Source organism: Tyto alba, unplaced genomic scaffold, assembly GCF_018691265.1.
Source record: "Tyto alba isolate M040663 unplaced genomic scaffold, T.alba_DEE_v4.0 Super-Scaffold_1, whole genome shotgun sequence".
NCBI lineage: Eukaryota > Metazoa > Chordata > Aves > Strigiformes > Tytonidae > Tyto > Tyto alba.
The window spans coordinates 5,645,540-5,668,773 of record NW_024881261.1 but is presented as its reverse complement, the minus strand read 5'-3'; the positions used below and the strand labels follow the sequence as shown (position 1 = coordinate 5,668,773).

The window sequence follows — 23,234 nt, the reverse complement described above, 5'->3', positions numbered from 1 at the left end:
AGCAATTTCTCAGTAATTATTTATGCAAAACAAACATCTTAGATATATAAAGATTTAACTAATTGTTATTTGATGTTGTAACTGGAAGGATAGCATTCACATGGTCAGTATGTTAGGGTCTTGAACTTGCAAATCCTTAATTGTGTGCCTAACTTCTAAGACAAGGGAAAAGTTCCCTTTGATAACTCTTGAGTGCAGTGGCACACTCGCATATTTTAAGTTATACATGCGACTAGGTCTTTGCATGACTGCATTTTCTTTTTTTAAAAAAACATATAATCAATTACATGCAGCAATTATTCCTAGCAAAATGACTCTTTCTGCCCGAAGCTCTACACGAACTATGAGGAACTCTGATGTTCTTTCATGCTTTGTCATTTGCATGTTTTGGTTTAAATACGAATGAATTTTTCCCTTAATAATATCACACTAGTTCAGATTACAAGCAAAAGAGATCAAGTTACCACAAAAGAGAACGCATTTTATTTTCTTGTATTTAAAAAAACCCCAACTTTTAGGGTCATAGCTTTCTGTTGATGTATTGAATGGGTTGTCTGAAAATACATGCTCCCTGCAGGTAACTATTGATCTCTAATACATTTTCATGTAGATCGGGTTTTACTCAGGGGACTTATCTTCAGCATGTGACATCATCTCCCTCTAGTTTTATTCCCTTTAAATGGAGTGAAAGATAATGGCACTAGGTGTGACCTTAAGAGGTCATCTAGTGCATGCCCTAAAGCAGGATCAGCTGTGCTTAAATCATTCCCAACAGACATTTGTCTAACCCCAGCAGTGCCTTGCAGACAGAAAAGCAAGATTAAAAAAAATGAAAATAAAGATGTAGGATATGTTCCCCGTATAGTTTTCCTTGTTACCTACATCAGAAGGAGAAATGTAAATGGAGATATCCAAACAGGTCAGCCTGGACATATTATGATTGAAAACCCAAACCTTTCAATGTTACGTTATGTCCTGAATAAAACATTGAAGTAAGCTGCAGTAGCACAGATGATGAATGTGTACTACTCCATTCTAAAAGTGGTAGTTTAAGTTGCTGTCACATCATGTGCCAGCACTATCATTTTAATTCTGTTCAGCATACATTAATTACAAAGTTGTCCCAATTCCTTCATCTACTCCTAAGTAAAATGAACAAGTTTTCAGCATTATCGAACACCAGAAAAATTGTTTTAGCTGATTCATAATGCTGAATAGCTTACTTCGTGGGATTGTCATCTGCCCTTGAACCTGCTAAGTCACATGTTTACTACTTTGACTCTTTACAAAGTTGCTACCATCATGGAAGTAGGTAGTTCATGAGTTTAGCAATTGTATTCAAGAAAATTTAACCATGTGAAACACATTTGGAACTATTTCCCATTCTATAGCTGCAAATGGAAGTCTAATATAACAAAGAAGTCATGTCTGTAAAGGTCATTGAGAAATTTCAGTCAGTTAAAATCTGTAAAATGCAAAAATATAATGATGTATGATCTATATTATAAACATTACCAACGTTTTGATCCTGAATTTATTACCATGCTTTTTCCCAACTCTGTTGGCAGATGGGATTAACAAGTAAAGAATCAGAGGTTTGAGATAAACGATAAGGAGAAACTGTAGCTGTAGGTGGTGTTTTCTACTTTTTCCAATGCTCGGTTTCATGGAGGTTAGAGGACTTCCCCTCCCCAACCTCCACCCATGTTTGTTCTTCCCCTGACCACTGTATCTCTGATAGGAGCATGCTTCCAGGTTGAAGAACCCTGAGCACACAGGTGTTAATCATCAGTTTAATCAGTGAGAAGATAAACCTGCAACAGGAACAAAAAGCTGAAATGGCAATTGACTCCCACTCTTCCATCCCCTCCCCAGTTCAGTGTTGTGGTTTCTGCCCCTTCTGTTCTAATTAAGCCTCCTTGAGTGTAAGATTAATGTCGAATGATAAAGTGTACTCTTTCCTAAGGGAACGCTTCCTAGCATCTCCTTGTTGTTTGTTCACATCCCATCGTGCCCCATGTTGTCAATGATCCAGCAGATACCAAACAGTGCATTGCCATCTCTGTGTGCATTCCCCGTGTCAGTAAGTTTTGTATGGATAGGTGTTTTCAGTGTGCTAGGAAAAGGAAAATTAATTTGAGCAAAACAATTATTTTAAAGTTTGAATAAAATGTATTGTTGCTATAAATTAAATGTTCATACTGATGCCAAGCATCACTGAAACTTTTTAAAACTATATTTGAATTGCATGTTACAGATATTTTACCTTAGAATTGAGCCTTACCCTTAATACAGGCAAATTTCAATAGCTCTTTAAAGACTAGTATATTTTCCATTGCAGTGACTTTAAAGAAGGTTTTTAGGATCCAAAACAGACTCGTGTTCAGTTTTATGTGCAGCCGTCTCATGAAGAAATTGGTTGTTGCATTGGCCAGCCCTCGGTACAAGGAGGGGTTTTGACCCCAGGAGTGGGGGGCTCCAGCACTGCAGTCGGGGCAGTGTTTGTCTAAACACAGACCCAAACTGCAGGGACCCAGGAGCTGGTCACCCACTCGCTTCTCTGTCAAGGCTTTTGTGTGTAAATCTTGGGCAGAGAAAGGGAGAGGCGCTTCTCAGATTTCTGGAGATTATTCAAGATCCAGCCTATGCTTAGCCTTACAGAAGGTGTTTTAAGCATCTTTTACAGCTCCAGTCTGTAGGGGCCCTTACCTTTCTGAAACATAGCCTATTACTGCTAAGCTGTGGCAAAGCTCCAGTGATGGGCTCACCATGAACGACCCCTCTCTGTGCAGCTGTGGAACCAGAGCGTGCTGCCATCACGCCGACCTCCGAGCATTTGACAACATGTTGTCAGTGTATCTTGCTTTGGATGGGGGGGGGCAGATTTATTATTTCATGTTAAATAAATGTTTCCCCTTGCTCCCAGGTACAATTCTGCATTCAGTTTTGAAATTAGATTTCACTCCATATTCCTTTAGGCAGGGAGAATATGAGCAGGGTTCCCAGGGGAGGTGAGGGGGAGAACAAGGTTCACACCTATTTCTTCACCTACAAACCTAGGTGTGGAAACTGAGCTCCACACAGTGCATGTGAAAAATATTAAAAATAACTTCTCCTTCTCTGCTGTTAGTGCACCCACATCATCTCTGTTTCCATTTTTTTTCTATCCTTTCTTTAATGGGCGGGGAGAGAGGTCATACAAATGGTTATAGCTTATATACACTGAAATCAAACACTGCAATAAAATGACCTCATAGGGCGTGTATCATTGTATGGCAATGTTTGTTGGCAGGGTGAGAACTTTGACCTTTTGGAGAGAATCAACTGTGCTGATTAGTTGGAGAAAACATTCAACAGATGGGCCCTTCTTAGTCATCTTCTATACAATAGAAGTATAGCCAGATAACAGCAGTTACTGCGGATTGCACAGCCTTTAACTTTGTGCAAAGTAGTCTCGTAGAAGCAGAAATTAAAAAGCTTTCTTTGAGGTACTGGTGGTTTTTCCAGTATTTTTTTCACTTTTTCCCATGTTGCTCCCTTAGTCTGTTAGATGTGTGTCCCATCTCCCCACACTTAACTAAGATTTTGGAATGGTTAAAATACATGCCATGAGCATGGTGGCTGTCAGGTAAAACTGGGGACATATTTTCCAGTGTAATGAGCATTTAAATCACTGTAACATGTGTCTGATGGTTTAGCTCCTGAAAGCAGATTATCACCTTCTCAATGCATGTACTGCATGGCTTTGAAACATCAATGGCACATTTTTTTTTTTTATTCTTTGCTTCATATTCTTTGCTTCTTTATTGACATGAAACAAATAAACATTTCCATTGTTGGCAGCGGCAGTAATGAAGGCATCAGTAGCCACAGTGCTGAAGATTTATCCAATCCAAACTCAAGCATGGTGTCTTCAGAGGTGACAGGACAGAACACTATCTTGCAAGACCATGGAGGACAAACAGATTCTAATTTCTTAAAGCAGGCTGCAGAAGCACGAGAGAGAAGGCTGCCTACCTCAACACCTTTTGCAGACTGTGGCAGAGAACATGTCACAGCAGATCTTACAAGCAGCAATGACAAGTTACCAACCTCAAATTGCAATGAAGCTATGCCATCACCAGGTCCAGTGAATGACAAAGAAGAGGGAATAGCACATGCCGAATCTGTGGACAGAGGCCCAAATTGTGACAATATTGCTGCTGCTTCCATGAAAAATGGTGAGAATGATCCCAGAAACCCAAGCCTGGAGCTCAGCCCTCCTGCAGCAATTACAGAAACGCAAGGAGTCACACAAATGAGTTTCAGTGAATTAGGATTGCTCTGGCAGAGTGAACAGCTGGGTGGCATGAGGGAACCACATGTCAGCGCGTTTCCCCCGGGTAAAGAAGCCGGAGATTATTTTACTGCTCAGGAGGCCACGCAGGAGCGAGGAGTTTTGGAAGTAGGTCAGCCGCAGACTATAATGCAGCAAGGTAGACAGAACACAGATGGTGGAGAGGGTCTGCTAATGAAAAAGGAAACCTTAATCCTAAATTATCCATCAACAGGAGGCTCAGACAGTGAAAAATTTGAAGCAATTGTGAATGCTCAGGGCTTCACTGAGATCAGTGAAGTCTGTAATCTACAGATGGAGGCTGTAACAACAGCTAAAGGGGATGAGGCAAATCCAGCTCTATCTGGAAGCAAAGGGGAGCAATCAGAAGCCTGTACTTTACTATCAGAGTTGCCTTCTAACCCTCCAAATCTCTTCCTGGTACCAAAGCCTGAAAAGCCTTGGAGGGAATATGTGCCTGGAAATGACTCTGAAGAGCCAATGAAGAGTGAAACAGTGAAAACAGGCTCTGAAAAAAACGAACCCATTTTTCAAAGAGAGCTTCAAAAGGAAGATGAGCTTGTTAGCACCGAGCATTTCAATGTGCCTTTATCATTTAAGCAAGAGGAAGAACAAAAATCAGCTGTCACAGCTGAAAGCCCAAAAGATGAAGCCAGTAGTGATGAAATTATAAAAGCTGATGATGTGTCTAGACAAAGTACCACACTTTCTGAAACAGAAAGTATTATCAATCCCACAAAGGAAAATTCCCTGGCAGATAAAAGATTATTACTGGAAGAATATGCATTAAGTACTTCTCTGAGTAGATCCACAGAGCTGAATCCAAAAGAAACTGAGGCGAGTCTAGTAGGAGAAAAAAATGAAATCAGAACAGAGGAGGCACAAGTGACAGAAACCAGTGAATTACCTGAGGGGACAGCTGGGGCAGAAAGGCAACTATTGAACTCTGTTAGTAGCCAACACCAGGACACAGAAAATACCCACCTGGGACACAATCCCCATGAATTCAGTCTTTGTGAAAAGACTTCAACAGGTGACCAATGGGAAGAAGCTGCAGGAAAATCCCTGAATTTAGGTAGTAACTTTAAATTGCCCGAAGACAATTCACACTCTCTTGTTTATAAACCTGAACAACAAATGAGTAAAGAGAAAACAGCTGCCACAGGTGACCTGGAGAATAAGCCTGTGGCTTCACCAGAGTTTCCAAAGGAAACATGCCCAGTGAGTTTTGATTGTTTTAACACTGAGGCAGAAGACAAAACTTTGGGCCAGTCAGGCTGTAATGGGACTGAAAAGGTTTGTTTAGCTGGTGCACACAGTTCACTGCTCCCCCACCCCGAGAACAATAATATTAAGCAGAGTAAGCAGGTTGGATCCTGGGAAAAGGCTTTTGCTACAGAAACTGTGTTAGAATCTGAATTCACAGCTGAAAGCCAAGGAAAGCCTGAGATCTATAGCAAGTCAGAAAAAAGTGCAAAAATGTCCAAATCAAAACCTGAGCTCCAGGGCTTCGATGAGTTGGCAGGGACTATGGCTGTACAAACTGAGGAGACCTCATGGGTTTCAGAAACTGAAGAACAGATCGGTCACACCACTGAAGTGCCTCGCCAAGATCCGGAGCAAGGACCTGCAGCTGCACAAAGCAGTGTCGTGGATGATAAAGAAAATGATGGTATCCAACAGGATAAGCACGGAATTGCAGTGAAAAGTTTCACAGAGGACAAAGATTTGGCACTGAGAAGTGGATGTATATCAGATGTGCTAATGCAAGATCAGCTGGAGCAAGTGGCTGCAGAAAGTCACAGAAATATGCAGATGGCTTGTTCAGAAACCTCCCAAGCTGTAGTTGATACTTCAGGACTCGCTCCTCAGCAAGTTCAGGTGGAAGAAGGGGGTGACAGCCCTGTTAGTGAAAACAACTGCCCCTCTGAGAGTGACACATGCAGCTCTTTGGAGACTCCGGACTGCAGCAGTATCAGAGAATTGCAGGAAAATACAGATGTTCCATCTCCTCTTCCCCAACCAGAGCAAATGGAGAAGTCCATGTCTCTTGCTGGTGACAGTGGCTGGGTTTTAAATACAGGACTTGAACAACAGAAGCAGCAAAGCGGTCTGACAACTGTCATGAAAGCAGATGATCAGGAACACAAAGAAAGGGCTCTAAAATCTGAACTGCCATTGGACCTAAATAATCACAGCAACGTACCAGAAATACCTCTAAACATTTCAAACAACACTAATAAAGACTCTTCTGTGCTAAGTACAGCACCAATCCAATGCAATTCTGATGCAGCAAAAGAAAAGGACAAGGATAAAAGCAGTGCTATGGTGTTGTGCAGCAGTGAACACGGGCAAAACATTTCTGGTGTGACCGTGCTTAATTTGCAAGATTGCAACGAGCAAAACAAAACTGATCTCAAGGCAGAAGAAAAGTGCCACAGTAAGCAAAACTCAGACGAGCCTGAGCAGGATAATAATTCTTTGATCTCAGCTAGTCAGCATGAAGCAGCATGTCATAGCGATACATTTTCTAAAGAATCTGACAAGAATGAACAGCCAGGCAACGTATGTGGGATAAAGGCTAATACTGGCGAAAGCCATGCTGCTGCTATAAACACTCTTCCAGGGACACAGAATTCAGCAAGTGCCACTAACATATCACAGGCTTTGCCAAGCGATACAGAAATAGCACATACTTCTGATAATTCTGAGGAAAATGATCCTCAAATATCTTGTCCAGAAACTCAAGAGAAAATGCCATTAATGGCAAAAATCTCAGAAAAGGTTGAAGGTCTGACTGCTGATGGGGAGATCATCCTGAAAGATGGAAACATAGAGACAAGTTGTGAGGACAGTGTGTCTGTCGCAGAAACAATCAACATGAAAAGTGATAAAAGTCCATGGGTACAGGGACCTCCTTCACCATTACAGGCACACGGGGAAGTAATTTCCACTGATAAGTCGTATAAATCCAGCTGCAATCAAAAGACACCAGAGGAGCCTGGTTATTGTCAAGAAAACTTTACGGCCCTCTCCACACAGCCCTCTGCACTCAGCCATCCTAGCCAGCAACCTGGAAACAATACAAACAATGGTACTGCGGGGGTATTACTAAATAATGAGCTGGAAGTTGTAGCATGCCAACATGCCCTAGAAGGTAACTCTAATTTGCAGATTGCTGCAGGTTCTCAGGTGTCTGTGCACTTAGTTCCTTCACCCATGGTAAGCACAGGTAAAACAGCAAATTCAGAAAACAGCTCTGCAGAGAGTATGCGCCTGAATGAAAAAGACGTTCCAGACCAAAGTTTTCAGGGTGATGGAGACAAAAATTTAACCCTGCCAGAGACTTTAAATGTGGGGCAGAGTACTGGAAACTTATCACAGTTCAGTTCTGAGAAGCTGAAGAAAGAGATACCTGCAATTAAATCCAAAGAAAGAAAGAGTGAGGCAAACTTCAAAGAACAGCAAAGTGACAGTTCAGCAGAGCTTCTGTTAGCTCTCCCTACTCTAGAAGGGAAACTGCTGAGCCTTTCATCTGTTGTTAAAGAAGGCTGTAATGAGGAAATTGCAACCAGTATCTGCGTGGATGACAAGTATGGTAAGATCTTAGAGAAGCCTGGGAATTCAGAAAAAATGGAAGAGCTTTCAAAAGAGAATAATAACATAATCAGGGCAGAGATCGGTGTTTCCAAGCAGTCTGCAGAGAACTCTGGAAGGGAGCATGAGGCTCTGACTTGCAGCTCTCTGGACATTGGCTCCAGCCTCCCAGACTTCAGGGAGCATATCAGCCAGATATTTAAAAAAACTGTCCACAGCACACTAAGTGCTGAATTACCCCCACTTTTGTCTGAAAACCATGCAGGCTTCAAGCAGAGTCCAGTGGCCAAGGATACAGCAGAACTGTGCGGTGCTGAGAGCCTTTCAGAACCAAACAAGGCGGGCAAAGGAGCTCCCAAGGGCACCTCAGAAACAGAGAGGCAAGAGTTGTCTTTAGCTACTGAGACTTCCTGCAAAGCTGCCAAGGGCGAATCTCTGCAACAAGAAAACGCAGTGGCAGAGCTGCCACCAGCAATTCTCCAGGACACTGAGAAAAACGGGCCAACCAGTAGCTGTTTAGAAGTGGTCCCCAGATTGGATGGCACTACACCTGCTGAATGCCCTCTGGAAAATCTGCAAACGCCAGACAAAACCACTGAGCATCCAGAGAGCAGTGAGATGGAAGGAAAGGAAGGCGTGTGTGCTAGTGGCGTTGATCCTGAATCGCTAATAAGCTTAGAGATAAAGAAGCAAGGACTGGCTTCATCTGATGGGGCAGCAGCTGAGAACTTCCCTGCATATTCTGACAGTGAGCGACAACCCGCTGTAGCTGTCATCTCCAGAGGCGATGTACAGAAGAGGGACTTAGAAGATATTCCTACCACAGAGGGAAATAACTTAATTACAAAGTGCAATGTAGAACCAGTTTCATCTGAAGAGGATGTAAGTCTTCCTACTGAACGGTGCCAGGATCCTAAGCCAAATGAACAGGAGAAAAGTGAGTATGGTGACCCAAACATTGCCAAGAGCATCTCTGATATGGCAACTTCAACACTTGTCCCAGGAGGATCTTACATCCATGAAAAATTGCCAGACAATTTTAACGTGTCACCTGGGGAAAATGAGGAGACACACGTTCACAGCAATTTTATGCATGACATTAAGTCTCAGAATGATATGCAGATGATACAGGATGATCCAGTAAGTAGGAAATGTTTGGAAACATTGGAAAATTCACAAGATGCACAGCAAGAAGGGACCATGCGTGGGTTAATAGATTACTTAAAAAATGAAGTAAGCCAGGATGATTGCTTGCAAACTGTTTCTAAACTAGAATCTAGCCATATAACTGACAGAGATGTAAAAGAGAACGGTGACACAGTGTTAATCACAGCAAAGGCAGGTAAGGAAAGAACTGGAGACATCCCTGAAACAGGTACTGCAAGGATGTTAGTCACTGGTGAAGGTGACTTCACTATAAACATGAGCACCAAAGAGCAGGAGACAGACCTGTGCAAAAATTACTCTCCAACCATTCCTGTGATGGAGCAAGATGAGCATTCTGCATGTACAGATCTCACTGTTGCTGAAAATCAGCCGAGCAAGATGAATTCAGAACATGAAAGCTCACTTCAGGATGCCAAAAGAAAGCTATCACCGCTTGCATTAACTGAGCCTAAGAACCTTGACCTCAATGAACTTCAAGACATGGCTGTGGCAGGATTACCTCCTGAAAGGTATTTACTTTAAATTACTATGTGAAATGGTTGTCAGGACCCTGGGGCTTGATTGATACAATTTTCGGGGCGTATACCCACTGTCTGGGCAGTTCGGGAGGGCATGGCATTTATTCTGTTCTTAAGGTTCTATTAAATTTCTATTGCTTCTAAATGTGGACTATGTGGAAGAAACTTGAAATAATTTGTAAGGGCAGAGGGCTCCTAAAAGCTGAGCAGCACGATTCTTACATTTTCCATCTGCTGGTCCAGATTTCTGCCCTTTCTTGTGAGGATTTGCTTGTGCTTCCCAGTGCTCACATCTCATAGCCTAAAGTTAGGCAAACAAATAGCACTTCCTAGCCTTCAGTTAGTAGGCTTTTGCCTAAGTTTTGGTGACCCAGTTAAATGAGACCTGCAGCATTCACATGGTGAATTGCAGTATTTAAAAACAAGCCTACAGTATAACCCAATTACTCACACTGTTAGTTGTCTAGGCCTCCCTCTTATCCTCCCATATAATATAATTGTATTGACAGTGCCTTTGATCACTGTGTTATTCAGTGTTTCTAATGACATGGAGTTCTTTCAGATGTGAATTCTTAGCTGGGATTTGTGGAGCCTGAGTTTTTTTATTTTCTGAACCTAGCAGTAACTACTTTAATAAAGTTAAGACTTTTTTTTTTTTTTTTTTTTAATTTCTGCTTTGCTGTCTGAATTCTCAGTTTGATGTGCAGTTAACTCAAAGGAATTGTGATCTTAGAATAGGTGCTTTCCCTTTATTTAGTCACGTAATTTCTTCCTCTGTAACCTCAGCAAATTCCTTGCACACTGTCCCTCTCCTTTCCGTACCAGAGGAGGCAGCTATGGCTGTAACCAGTAAGAGACAACAGCAGAGCAGAAGGGTACAGTGAAAAGCTGAACTATTTCAGACATCAATGAATGGTCTGCATAGATGGAGTCTTTCTAAATATTACCAAAAAATCAGATTATACTAACTGAGTAAGGAGGGAAAATGTTTCAGTGTCACATTCCTTAAAGGTTAAAATGATAAAACCATATTGTAAGTGAAAATACTTGAAGTGTTTCTGTTGTGAAAATATGGGGGAGTTCTTGTTGCATGTGAGTCTGGGACAGAGACTGAATATGATCTAATTGTGTGAGCAAAATGTACATTAGAAGAATATTAGAAGTGTTGGAAGTCTGAGCAACTATATGACTTTCTCCTCAAGGATCTGTCTATAAAACGATAAGGGAATTAGACCCTATTATTTCTCTCTAGCTCCTTTCTTTTTGTTTCCCTTTACATGATGGGAAGCTTCACAGTGGGTAGCTTTGAAATTACCAAACAAATTGCTGGTATGGCCTGGTTCAGAAGCCTTCAGGGACCAATGGGCAGTACATGCATATGTCTACGCATGTGTTTTATATCAGGGTGGGTATCATACTTTAAATAAATACCTGTGGCAAGCAGGGCAGGGTTCTTGAAACAGCTGCTGGCAATTCATGGAGTAGTTGCTTAATGCTTACATATGCTTTAAGAATTCATTATCACCTGTTTTTCCAGCGTGAGGGTTTGTATCAACAGGCAGCTGCTACTTTTGGACTGCAGCTGTAAGTGGTGTCACACACATACCAAGTGTGCGTGCACACGCGGGAGGTGCGGCGTGCAGAGCTGGACGCCGTTGCGGCGTTGTAGACTTAAACACTGGGGACTCTCAGAGGTGGAGAGTAGTCTCTGCTTTTGATCAGGCTCGTTTCTCAGAGGAATATGAATTTATAATGCCGAAGACAAGTAAGAAAGCATTAGCTGAGCCAGCTGGTTTTGCATTGTTGTATTTCAGACTGTATTCCATACTCTGTGTACACCGGTCACAACACTAGTTGCTGCAGAGTGGTTTTCAGTCTTTCATTGCCCTGTAATCCTTACAGAGGATATACCACTGTAGCTGTGCAAAAACAAGGTGCACATGTCTAAGAGGTGGCTGTGGGGGTTTGGGCCTGATGGAAAGAACTGCAGGGAGAAAGAATCCTCCTCAGCTCTCAGAATCAATAATTGTAATGAGTATATCATATTTAGCAGCAGGAAATGGCATGTTCTGAATTGTTTGAGCACTGTTTTCTCACCTCTCTGCTGTTTCTGTATAGCTCCATCTCTTACAAGGTCTCTTATGTTGAAACCTCACTTAACTGTGGGTAAGGAGGCAAAGCTGTGTGATCTGACTTTTAAATCCTTGTTGGGATTTCTTCTTGTACAGGAAATAGAGGAATTTCTTTCCTTTGTGGCTATGGCACTGGAAGGAGGGTGGTCTTGTGGTGAACCGTAGATCCAAGAACTGTCTGCGGTGACTCCTGCTCCCATCTCTTTTAGGAATGGGACTCTGGTCAACTAATAAGAAAAGCCTTTGTGTTTGAGGGAAATAGTACAGCACCGATAACTTCCCTTCAAAAGTTCAGTAAAAAGGACAATTAGTTTTGGAAAGGGGGTTGTGGCTGAAGCATTAGTCCCACTTTCTTGTGGAAGTACAGCTGTGCTATTAGCAGAAGTAAGGAAGGGTTGGATTTTGGCAAACCTGACTGTAAGCACTGAAAAGAAGTAAAAAATAACCCTTTCTTTGATGGTTTTGACATTTCTATCTCTCTACTGAATCTGTGACTGAAAACCCATGTTTGTGGTGGCCACATCTGGGCATCAAAATGTCATCCTTCCCACCTACTATTGGGCATCCAGCCACTTCATTTTGCTGTCTGAGTTTTACTTGGAAAGGAAGAACAGGACTTGAGGGTGGTTTTTTTCTCATTTTGTAATGTTTACACCTATACATCTTCATTCTTTTAGGGAGGGAGAAAGGAAGTTCATGTTTATACAGGGAGTCCTTATACCTTTTGCCACTGAAATGCTTCTGTTTGCATCATGTGCTGTGGCAGATGTTGAGCAGAGCACGGAACAAAATGGGAAATGGTGGCAAAATTTTAGGGATGCTTAGAGGTGACATGGAGTTTCCTGAGTTCTGTAATTCAATTGGCTGGTACGTGCAAACCAGCCTTGGAACCATTGTCTCTTGGAAAAAGTGCCAAGGGAGCTTTTTGAAGCGGAGGCTGTGAAGTCATTTCCAGATGTGCATCTGTAAGGTACGGAGAACAGATCGCATCATCCGCTGTTTTGTTGGTTTGGCCAAACGCTCAGCTTGTTAACAGCCCTTCGGGTGTTGCAGGGTCGCCGAGATGCTCTCAGACTCAGCTTGGGGCTGGGTGTGCTAGTGAGGGAAGAGCGCAAGGAGCCGCAAGCACACCGCAAGCAGTGGCACTCATTTTGCAGTAAGGTGAGGTTCTCCTCTGCACCCCTCAGCAGAACCGGTTTGCTGGGCAGAGCAGCATGGGCTGTGCTCGCTGCGGTGCTGAGCAACACGCCCAGTGCCTTCCCCTGCCTCGGATGCAGGAGGGCACCGTGCTGGCTTGGCATTCCCAGGGCTTCTGGTGCTACTGCAGAGCGAGTTGAGTTCCCGTGGAGCACATGCTGCAGAAGCAATCCTTGATCCAGCCTGTCTGTGCAAATCGATAGACACACCGCCATGCTCTCAGAGCTGTACTCATGCAGGTGCTCATTCATCCTCTGTCATGCCTGAATCTTCCTTGCTGGCTGCACCTCAACCCATTCCCCGCTGTAGGAGTGGCACATAAAGCTAGCCGTAAAGGGTGAGGAGTTCTGTGGCACTGCACTGATTTGGGGACAAGTGTTTCCTAACAGTTTTTGACACCGCGAGGAACTCCACTGGCAGGGCCCTTTCCCAGCTATGGCACCATATTGTAGGCGTTCTCCTATTGCTGCCATTGTGTTTTAGAGAATGGAGAGTTCTGTTGCATTGACTCACATCACTTATAAATCTAAATAATATTCTTATATGGGAAGTATGTTGCAGCAGATGGCATCAGCAAAGCTGCTTGGAAAACATTCTTTATGTCCTATGTATAGGTCAGATGAGACCTCTAAAGTTGGTCCAGACATGCTTTTGGATTTGCTTCATGCTTTGTTCTTGCCATCAAAAATTGGCAAGTTCAATAATTAAAAAAAAAAAAAAAATTCACTCCTTAGTAAATACTGTCTTGGTCTTTTTTGTTTGCATAACAAACACAGTATTAAATATTTTAACAGTCTTTCTGGGTGAAGTATGGAATGTAGAACTGCTTTTCAGATCAGTCAAGCGGGTTTTGAGCACTAAGGCTTTGTGTCATTAGCATCTGAAAACAAGAGTTTGGACTTAAAAGGAAACTTATCAAAATTGATTTTGCAGCTTGCTTTATTTCCTTATTTTTTTCTAACTTCAGAACAAGCTCAGGTGAGCAGCACCTCAAAATCATGAAACAAAGAGAAAAATAACTGAGGGTGACTTACGCATAAGTGAAATGCACAAAATTCATCAGGCTATTTGTCTCTCTCTCCTGCTCTTCTCCCTTTGCATCTGGATTATTTCTCTTTATTTCCCTCCCATTTTACTATTATTGTTAAACTCAGTAGGTGCAACTGTTAGTGCAGTTGTGCTTTTGGAGATGCAAGGAGGTCAGCCTACAGTCCTTAACTAAATTAACTGGATGGGGATTTTTGTGGGAATTTTGTCTGTGATATTTAATTTTGGTATTTTTCTATTCATGGCAGAGTAAAATTAGGATAGCTTCACTTTTACCCAACGGACATCTCACATTCCTTTCTAAGAAGTGAAAGGGAGTTTTGCCATCTACCCTAATGGATGCCATTGATCAAACTGACTGCTAGTTTAGGCAGCGTCTAAGTCAGGGCAAAGTATTTATAAAAAGCTGATTTGATAGTATGCCCTGTTGTACTTAAAGCACATACCAAAGGAAAGCGAGGTATGCGATGCCATGCTGGTTATTTTTAAATTTTATTTACGTATGCTTCTGCTACACAAAAGTATAGAAGTAAATCATCTTTGGTCCTGCCAAATTTCTGGTACTTCTTGTACTGTAAACATTTTGTAACATTCTTGAGAACCTTAGCTACTTATGAATAAGGTAGGTATTGACATGGATGGATGATACATGAGCTGTTTTTTTCACACATCCTTCTATGTTTCTCAATAAATTACATTTATCCAATCAGATACAGGCATTTGCTAAGGAAATTCAGCATGGACACTGTAATACATTGTCCAGTATCTGGACAGGCAGTTTAGCATCAACTTTTGTCTTCTTTTCTCATTAAGTTAAAGATTACTTTCAGATTACCTTTTTTTTTTTTTTTTTTCTGATTAGTTTTCCCCAGATGTAATTTTCAACCTTGCTTCTTCCAAGTAAACTGCCTATTTTCTCAAAATTGTTTTTGCATATCCTACAGATTTTCCCCATATTTTCTCTATTCCGACTCTGTACCTTCTGGCTTCTTGCAAAATTGGATACCGTGGAGCTAGTTCCACTGTCCCTGTTTCTAATAGAATATGCAAAGTAGGATTAGCCCCAGCTTTGAACCCTGCCGAGGGCAGCTCTGAGAACAGCAATTACAGACACAGGCATATTCTCCATGACTTGGATGTGGCTTCCTTCCAGTTTCTCTGCGTCTTGGCATTGCACTAGTGCTTCGCAACAGAGACTCCTCGGGAGACATGTCTGAAGAGCCAGAACTCCGTAGTGCTTGCCTTGTCCTTTGCTTTCTGTTTTTCATTCTGGTAGCTTTTATATTCTTGATTTTATATTATTGATGTCTTGGGAGCCTGTCTTATCAGTATTGGTCCAGGTATATGGAAGCCCACGTGTGCATTGCTAATAGCAGGTGGGCTCGTTTAGATACTGCTATTCCTTAACATTTGGGTACCCTGGAAATGTAAAAATTGTTATATGGATCTGTTTGGGCCTGTTAATCTGCACTCACCTTGACAGGTTACTTCGTATAGCAGAGTCTCTTTGGCCTGTAAGAAGCTCTGCAGCTCGAATTGCCTTAAGTGTAGAAATGTTAATTGTTCCAATCAAATGCTTAATTGTTCTGGATTCTAAGGTCTCTGTGAAATGCAGAGTGCCACCATCCTATGCTGTTGTCAAGATCCAGCCCCAGTATGTTATGTTAATCTCATTCCACTTGCTGAAATGTGCTTAGGATCTCCTCTCAGACTAAGCATTACCTGATGAACTCTTCCTTGTTACCCCAGGCTTAATCCTTCCTCTTCCCTACTCTCCCTGTTCCGTACCTGCCCCATTCCTCCGTGATCCTCTGTAAAATAACCAGCTCTCCAAAAGTGCCCTAAGACTCTGAAAGGTTGTTTCTGATTTAATTCACTAATTTACTTTCTTTACCTGTTGGTACACTACTTTCAAGGCAGCTGTGTGAGGGAAGGCTACAGCTGCAGACTACCTTTAAACCCAGTAAACGGTGGGCCAAAATCTCTTTGTCAGTGGAATGATATCAGGAAAGAATTTGGCCCCGAGCCTCTAACAGATCAGCCAGGGAGAACTCTGCACAGTCCTGGGATCCTTTTTCACCCAGACCATCCTACAAGCACTATACTCTCAGTTATCCTGCATAGCTTATATAATGGGATTGCCTAGCTGTTTCAACAGATAAAAAGTCAAATTAGGAAAATAGGCTGTGTATAGATAAGTAGGATTTAAATGATTCGTTGACCTGAACTACCTGGTGTTTTCCAACCTCAGAGCTGTGAAGCTTGGCTTTTCTTTGTAAATGATGCTCTACAAAACACTGAGCACTTGCTTCATGAAACTGAAAGTCATCAAACTGCTTTTTTATTCTTTTTCAGCCTGTTTTTCCTAGCCCCTTTGGCTAATGAAACACAAACAGTGTAATCAATAAAGCCTTTTTTTTTTTTTTTTTAAGGCACTCAAGAGCTTATGTAAAATCTTTGGAATTTGTTAGCATGATAACATTGTTATGCTCTCCTAGCTGATAGAAATATCAAAGCCAGCTAAGAATAACTCTGCAGCAGACATAGAAGATTGGATTTGTTTCCTGGAATGAAAGCAAAAAGCATGTATGCATTGCTCAGTTTCTAACAACTGAGGAAAACGTTTTAGCTGTCATGAAAATAAATGGACACTTAAAAGTCCCATGTCCCCTTCTTAACAGTGTCATTAAATGCGTCAAAATATAGAGTTAGTTTTGATGAATACTTAAAAGTCTCCAAGATTTTGCATCTTCTCTTTTTTTCCTTTTTTTTTGAATTCTGTGATTTCACATGAAACTTCTGCTGCATGCAGCATTCTTCAAATCTTGTTCTTTTGGTAGAAACTCCAAATAAACTCGGTTTGCTAGGGAAGTTATCACATAAATTTGTGAGGCTTTGAGTCTAGCCTGGGGTTTTACAAGAATGGATCTTATCTGGAAATTTTCGAAATGGCAGTTTCCCATCACTTTGATCCTCCAAAATGTAACAGGTTAACATTATACTTCCCTTCTTTTCAAAGCAGAAGCTTAAGGTAAAAGTCTGGGAATTTAAAGAGACGGAGCTTCCAAAGCCTCACCAATAAAAATTGCTGGGAACTGCACAACCTAATTTTCAACCACCACAAATGATGGTTGTGGGCAATTTGTATGTGGAAAGTAGTGGAAATACAAGGTTCAGGTGTTTGTTACAGAAGTGGCTTGGATATCTCAGCCAGGCTGCTCAGCAGCTAATTGGGTCTGTGGTTTTGCAGAGTGTATGACTACAAACCTCTGATGAGGAAATGCAAAAGAGAAATTCCTCTTTAATTTTAAACAAACTGAAGTATATTTATATGGCTTTCTTTGCTACAAATGGCTTTAAAGATGGGCACTAAGTTTTCACAAAGAACAATTTAAAATCACACACACACATTTTCTTAAAGATTAATCACATGATGGCTTTATGGTTCAGAACAAGCATAGGCATTGCTGTTTTGCCAGCTTTTTTGCAAGTTTATCACAAGTATTGTAGGATTTGTATTTGCTTATAGACTAGTGATAACCTCAGTTTAAAGAGTTGGAGAAGAGTGAGCCTTTTTTTCATGCTTACAGGAAAAAACTTGACAATCTGCTCTGAGTTCATTCTGTATTCTCAAAAAAACAGAATACAAATTTAAAAGAAAACTCTGTGGGGTTTTTTTTGTTTATTTTTTGGGTTTGGGTTTTTTTTTTTTTTTTTTTTTTTTTTTACATTTATTTAATATAACATTCTTTCCAAGCCAATTTCATGGGTTTTTCATAGCGTTTTTGAGGGCTGACTCATCTCCCCCAACCAAGTGCTTTGGTTTGACAAAAGTGACTTGGTTTATGGGAAAAACCCTCTGATTGAATTCACAGGAGCTGGGCAGAGTGGGTCACCACTACCAGTACAGTGTCCATCAGATGCTTTTACCAGGTGTCTACCCACAGTCTTAAAGCACTCTGACCATGGAGCACAGCCTGAAGGATGGGGTGTCTGATGATATTTCTCAAGTCATAGTCCAGACTTCTGAAAACGCACCCTAAAATGATGTCCTGCTATCCAGCATTTCTGGATGTACTGAGCTTAAGTACCTGTAATTTTTCTGTAATTCAATTTCCCATTGTCCTGAGTGTAGGGTAAAAATGTTGTGTGCCTGAGGAGAATATTCACAACATGATTTCGGTTGGAAGGGACCTTAAAGCCCCCCCAGTGGCACCCCCTGCCCCGGGCAGGGCCCCCTTCCCCCAGCCCAGGGGGCTCCCAGCCCCGTCCAACCTGGCCTTGAACCCTTCCAGGGAGGGGGCAGCCACAGCTGCTCTGGGCACCCTGGGCCAGCGCCTCACCCCCCAAACAGGGAACAATTTCTGCCTTAGAGCTCACCTAAATCTGCCCTCTGGCAGTTTAAACCTGTTACCCCTTGTCCTATCCCTACACCCCCTGACCCAGAGTCCCCCCCCACCTCTCCTGTCCCCCCTTTAAGCCCTGGGAGGCCGCTCGAAGGGCTCCCCGGAGCCTTCTCTTCTCCAGGCTGAACCCCCCCAACTCTCTCAGCCCGGCCCCCCAGGGGAGCTGCTCCAGCCCCCCCAGCATCTCCGTGGCCTCCTCTGGCCCCACTCGAGCAGCTCCATGTCCTTCTGCTGTTGGGGGCCCCCGAGCTGGCCCCAGCACTGCAGGGGGGTCTCGTGAGGCTGATGTGTTGGTCCTGCAGTTACGAGCAGTGTGGGACGTGGAAGCTGGGTTGAAATGTAGATGTACATGCTCTGCTTTCCAGCACCATGTGCCTATGTAATGTCAGGTAACTATAGCGCTATCACAGGCACTTCATTGTACCTCTGTCATGAACTACTTAGCATTGCCAGACTAAAAAGATGAGTATTTCTCTAGGGTTTCCTTCACCCCTAAGATTGCAACATGCAGATTGGTAAATGTGATCTTCATGGACACGTACACACAGAGACAAGGAAAAAGTGGGGATGTAGGAAACATAAAATCCTTCACCCAGATGTAAAACACTAGTGTTCTTTAATAACGTTTGAGATCTACATTAAAAAAAAAAAAAAACAAAAAAACAAAAAAAACAAAAAAACAAAATAACCAAACAACAGTCCCCCCAGTATAAGCCATCCTGATGGGTTTTGGCCTTTCCTTGAGGCTAACTGTTCCCTGGGAGCCAGGGAAGGGCTGGGACTCCAGCAGGGCCATCCTGGAGGATGTCTCCCAGCCCTGAGTCCCTCTCATCAGCAGGCTCACCGCTCCTACCCAGCTCCAGCCCTCCGGAGAAGTATTTTGCAACACTTTCTTTCGCAGCTCTTTGATCTGCGGGCTCCCAGCCCCAGCCAGACAGCCTGTCACTGCGGGCTTCAGCCTGAAAATCAGCCCCTGTCCTGTAATTGTCTCCCCAGCCTTGCTGGGAGCTTGCTTATCTCTTGTTTTCCTGTTGCTTTCCAGCTTGTTTCCTCTCTCCTCCCCCAAGCCTTCTATTAACGCAGATCAATTAATTCTCACAGAGAAGTCAGATAATCAAGCACACCTTAGCACTGCGTATCAGTTTTCCTATGTTTAAGTAGCAGAGGGTGCTGGGAGGAAAGTGGAAATGTTTTTGTGACAAAGGTGGGTTGAGATTCTTTAGCAATAGCCGAAAGGGTTTTGGTACAGCACGAGGCTAATGAATAAATAGTTAGAGGCATGTTATTTGAGCTAAATGACCATTTTATTCCAAAAGAGCTAAATTTGGGTTTGTTAGCAGAAACGTAGCTAGTCCCTGTCCACAGCTTTGTGCCAGACTGAAGTGCTACTCGCAAAGAAAATAGAAGTTTATTTTAATGAATCTTATTCTCTCTGGGGTCTCCCTCCTCCTCAGGGCTGTTATACCTGCAGAAGCTATTTGTGAAATGGTTTCCAGATGACAAGAGAGTTTAATTCCCCCTCTAAATGAGAGGGTGGCTGAATGCCTGTACCTGTATCAGAAATCACGGTAACTTTTTCCATGCCTGGTTTCCTGCTGCTTGGGAGGCAGGATATGAGAGAGCTGCTCTCCCCAGAAACTTTAACTCTCTGCTTGATCTTAATCCTTGCTGTCAGAGTGGATGCTACCACCTCCCAGTCCTGCAACTAAGTGAATTCTCCACACCCCATTGTGCTGTATGTGGTATTTATGCCTCGATGAGCCATACCTTGCAGCCCAGGTGACGCTGGTAGCCTACATGACATTTTCACCCATTACAGTATCTGATTTGGTCTCTGGAGGTCATTTGGTATATTCTTCTCTTTCCTTTACAGGTATGTGAATTGCTAAAAGCAGCAATGAGCATATCTAGGGGAAATCCCTGTTACCTGCTTTCAGACTAGATGTGAAAGTTCTCCTGTAACACAAAATTTACCTGGTCAAAAATCCATTCCCTCCTTTTGCTCATACAAAATCAAACAATGGCTAGAAAGTGTAATGAGTCAAAAAAAAAAAAAAAAAAAAAGAAAAAAGAAAAAAAGAATACCTTTTTCCACCTGAGGCTCAGTTCTAAATTGATGCTTTGAGAGGTCCAGCTGGTATCACTTACTACACCCTAACATTAAAAGGAGATGCACAATCCTGCTAAGAGCTGGACTGAGTTCTGAAGAAGAAGAAATGTTAGTTTTATCACCCAAGCAGGCATAGCTGGCATCACAGTTGAATTTGGGCAGAGTGGACATGCAGTCAGCTGGGAAACTAACTCAGCTAAATTAAGTCTCTGTGGTCCCAGCATTTTATCTGAGGTATCTCAATTGGGCATTTGGTAAGCAACGAACCTTCCAACTGTCTTGCTGTGGGATAGATATTATAGACATTTAGTCTATAGTTATTGTATGACTTGTTATAAACATGATAATGATCTCCCTGGGTAGAAACTCAATTAATTCCTTGGCTGCTGGCAGCTTGTATATGCAATTTGGTGTATCTCAATGCAAAGACTTAATTACCGGTGAAGCCATTCTTTTGTGTTGTAATAAACCCATAGGAAACCTAAGAGATGAATAAGGGCACGCAACTAATTAAAACCGCTCCATTTTCTTATAGGTAAAGAAACCTGTAAGAGAACCTGTGCGACTTTAGGAGCTGGAAGTTAACATAAGAATTAGAGTAGGGATAAAAAGGTTTGGTTTAGATTTACAGCTATAAACAAAGTTTCAGGGGAAGTTGTTAAAAACTTTTCTTGAAACTTTTGAAAAGTTATCTTTCAAGTTGGGCCAAACACCATTCCTGCATCCTGAAAGTTGAAAAAGCTGCCACCTCCCACCACTTCAGCAAGGCTCAGCTTCGGTGTTTTTTGTTTTTTTGGTTTTTTTTTTTTTTTTTAATGAAAACCTGAGGAGGTATTTGCGTATACTACCAGCGTTATATCCATCCTCACTTTATCGGCCCGCATCCCCCCACCACCCGCAGCGGGTGGAAACACCCAGCAGCTCGGCATGACTCAATTAAAAAAAAAAAAAAAAATATCTGGGGAAGAAATTCCACCGCACAAGCAGGCAGAAAAAAAAAAAAAAAAGAAAAAAAAAAAAAAAGAACAAAACCCACGTGGGAGCCGTGGCTTTGGGGGTGGGTGTCCCCCTCTTTCCGCTCTCTGGCAGCGGGTTGCGCCCCGCGTCCTCCCCCACGGGGGTCAGCCCCCACGGCCCCGCAGGCACCCGACCCCCGTGGGGGAGGACGCGGGGCGCGGCGGGTTTGGTCGCCACGGCCTTTCCTCGGGGAGCTTCATGGGAGGAGCCTCCGAGAAGTAGCTCCAGGCTCCTGCTCCTCGGCCTTTTGTAAAGCTCCAGCCCTCGCCGGAGCTGCCGGGGTCGGGTCCGGCGGGCGGGCACAGCCGCGGCTCCCGGCCCGGGGGGGGGGATGGTGGAATTGGGGGGCGTTCGCCTCGGACGGGGGGGCTGCGGCTGCGGGTGGTTGTGCTGGAACCGAGGATGACTGCGACGAGCAAAGCTGGTGATTATTTCCTGGCCTTGGTAAGTAGACACTTGCGAGGGGAAAGTTAGCCAAGGAAATCACAAAAGCAACGTGCAGTTGGAGGCTGCATCAGAAATTAAGAGCTAGCTGTTGTTTGTCCCTGCTTTTCTCTCTCAAAAGATTATTCCACTTTATTATTATTATTATTATTATTATTATTATTATTATTATTATTATTTTCCCTCTCTTATTCTCCTTTGAGCAACTTTTCAAAAAGTAACACTTATAGGGAGTAAAGTGCCCTCCTGCTCCCCCAGCGCCGCCGCCGGCTCTGGCAGCGGAATTAACTCCCTTTACCCCCAAGAAAAAGACTGGATGGGTTTGTGGCTCCTGCCGTGGCTTGTGGTTGGGTTTTGCTCGGCCGGAGTGTCAGGGGTTGAGGAGACTTTTGTTTGTGTGCGTGGGGGGGGGGGGGGGGGGTGGGGGTTGATCGCCCTGAGAAACTTCTGGTTCAGGTTTACCAGCTGGAATTTGGAAACTTTTAAATTTTGCAGCAGTGACATCGGGACGTGACTGCGAGCCCTTCAGAGGCTCGAAAAGCTGCGTGGTGGTGACGTTCTGGGCTTTTTATAATGGTTGACAGTTATTGCAGCAAATATGCTTATTCATCCTGTGCAGGCGTGATTTATACTTCTAAGGCTTTTATGTGGCTTTCTGTTGTCCCTCTTTTAGCTTGCAAAGGAAGTAATACTGTAACGCGTGTTTCAGTCCCCTGAAGTCTTTTAATCTAAAATAATTGTATTTGTTTAATGTAATAACTCACCATAACTTTTAAGTTTTAATGTGACCACAGTAATGTAGAATACTCGGGGGAAAAAAAAATATATATTTTTTTTATTTTATGGTTATGACTTGACACATTGATGATCAATCCGGATACACGTGTTAGAAAAATAAAGAGATTTCTAAGCAAGAAGGGTTGGGTGAGAGAGGAAGTCCAGGCCCTCAGGTAATGTGTGACTAAACACCCTCCCCTGCCAAGATAACTTCTCTATCTTGTCAGGATTTCCACAAGCACTGCCAGAAGAGTATCGCTTCCGAAAATTACTCTCCATCGTCACATGTGTGGGTTGCCTGACAGTGACAGCACCATGGTCCCGCTCAGCCCAGTAATTTGGAGTTACCTGCTGGGATTGCCAGCTGCTTTGCAGCTGGGTTCCTGGGGTTGCTTTCCACAGGTGGGGTATTGCCTTCAGGAAGTCTTTTCAAAGATGCTTTCACGGGTCCACGTTTCTGCATGGGTTTTTTTTTGTTGTTTTTTT

The 23,234-nt window shown here is 42.9% G+C and overlaps 1 protein-coding gene across 3 annotated transcripts in view; it reads left to right on the top strand.

Annotated features, from left to right (window-relative positions):
- Window positions 1–23,234, top strand: part of TACC2 (transforming acidic coiled-coil containing protein 2) — a 137,500-nt gene that overhangs the window by 22,460 nt on the left and 91,806 nt on the right. For all 3 annotated transcript variants that reach the window (XM_042787749.1, XM_042787741.1, XM_042787736.1), the window contains exon 4: window positions 3,844–9,609. In XM_042787749.1, coding sequence (XP_042643683.1) covers window positions 3,844–9,609 — 5,766 coding nt within the window. The remainder of the gene's footprint in view (window positions 1–3,843; window positions 9,610–23,234) is intronic.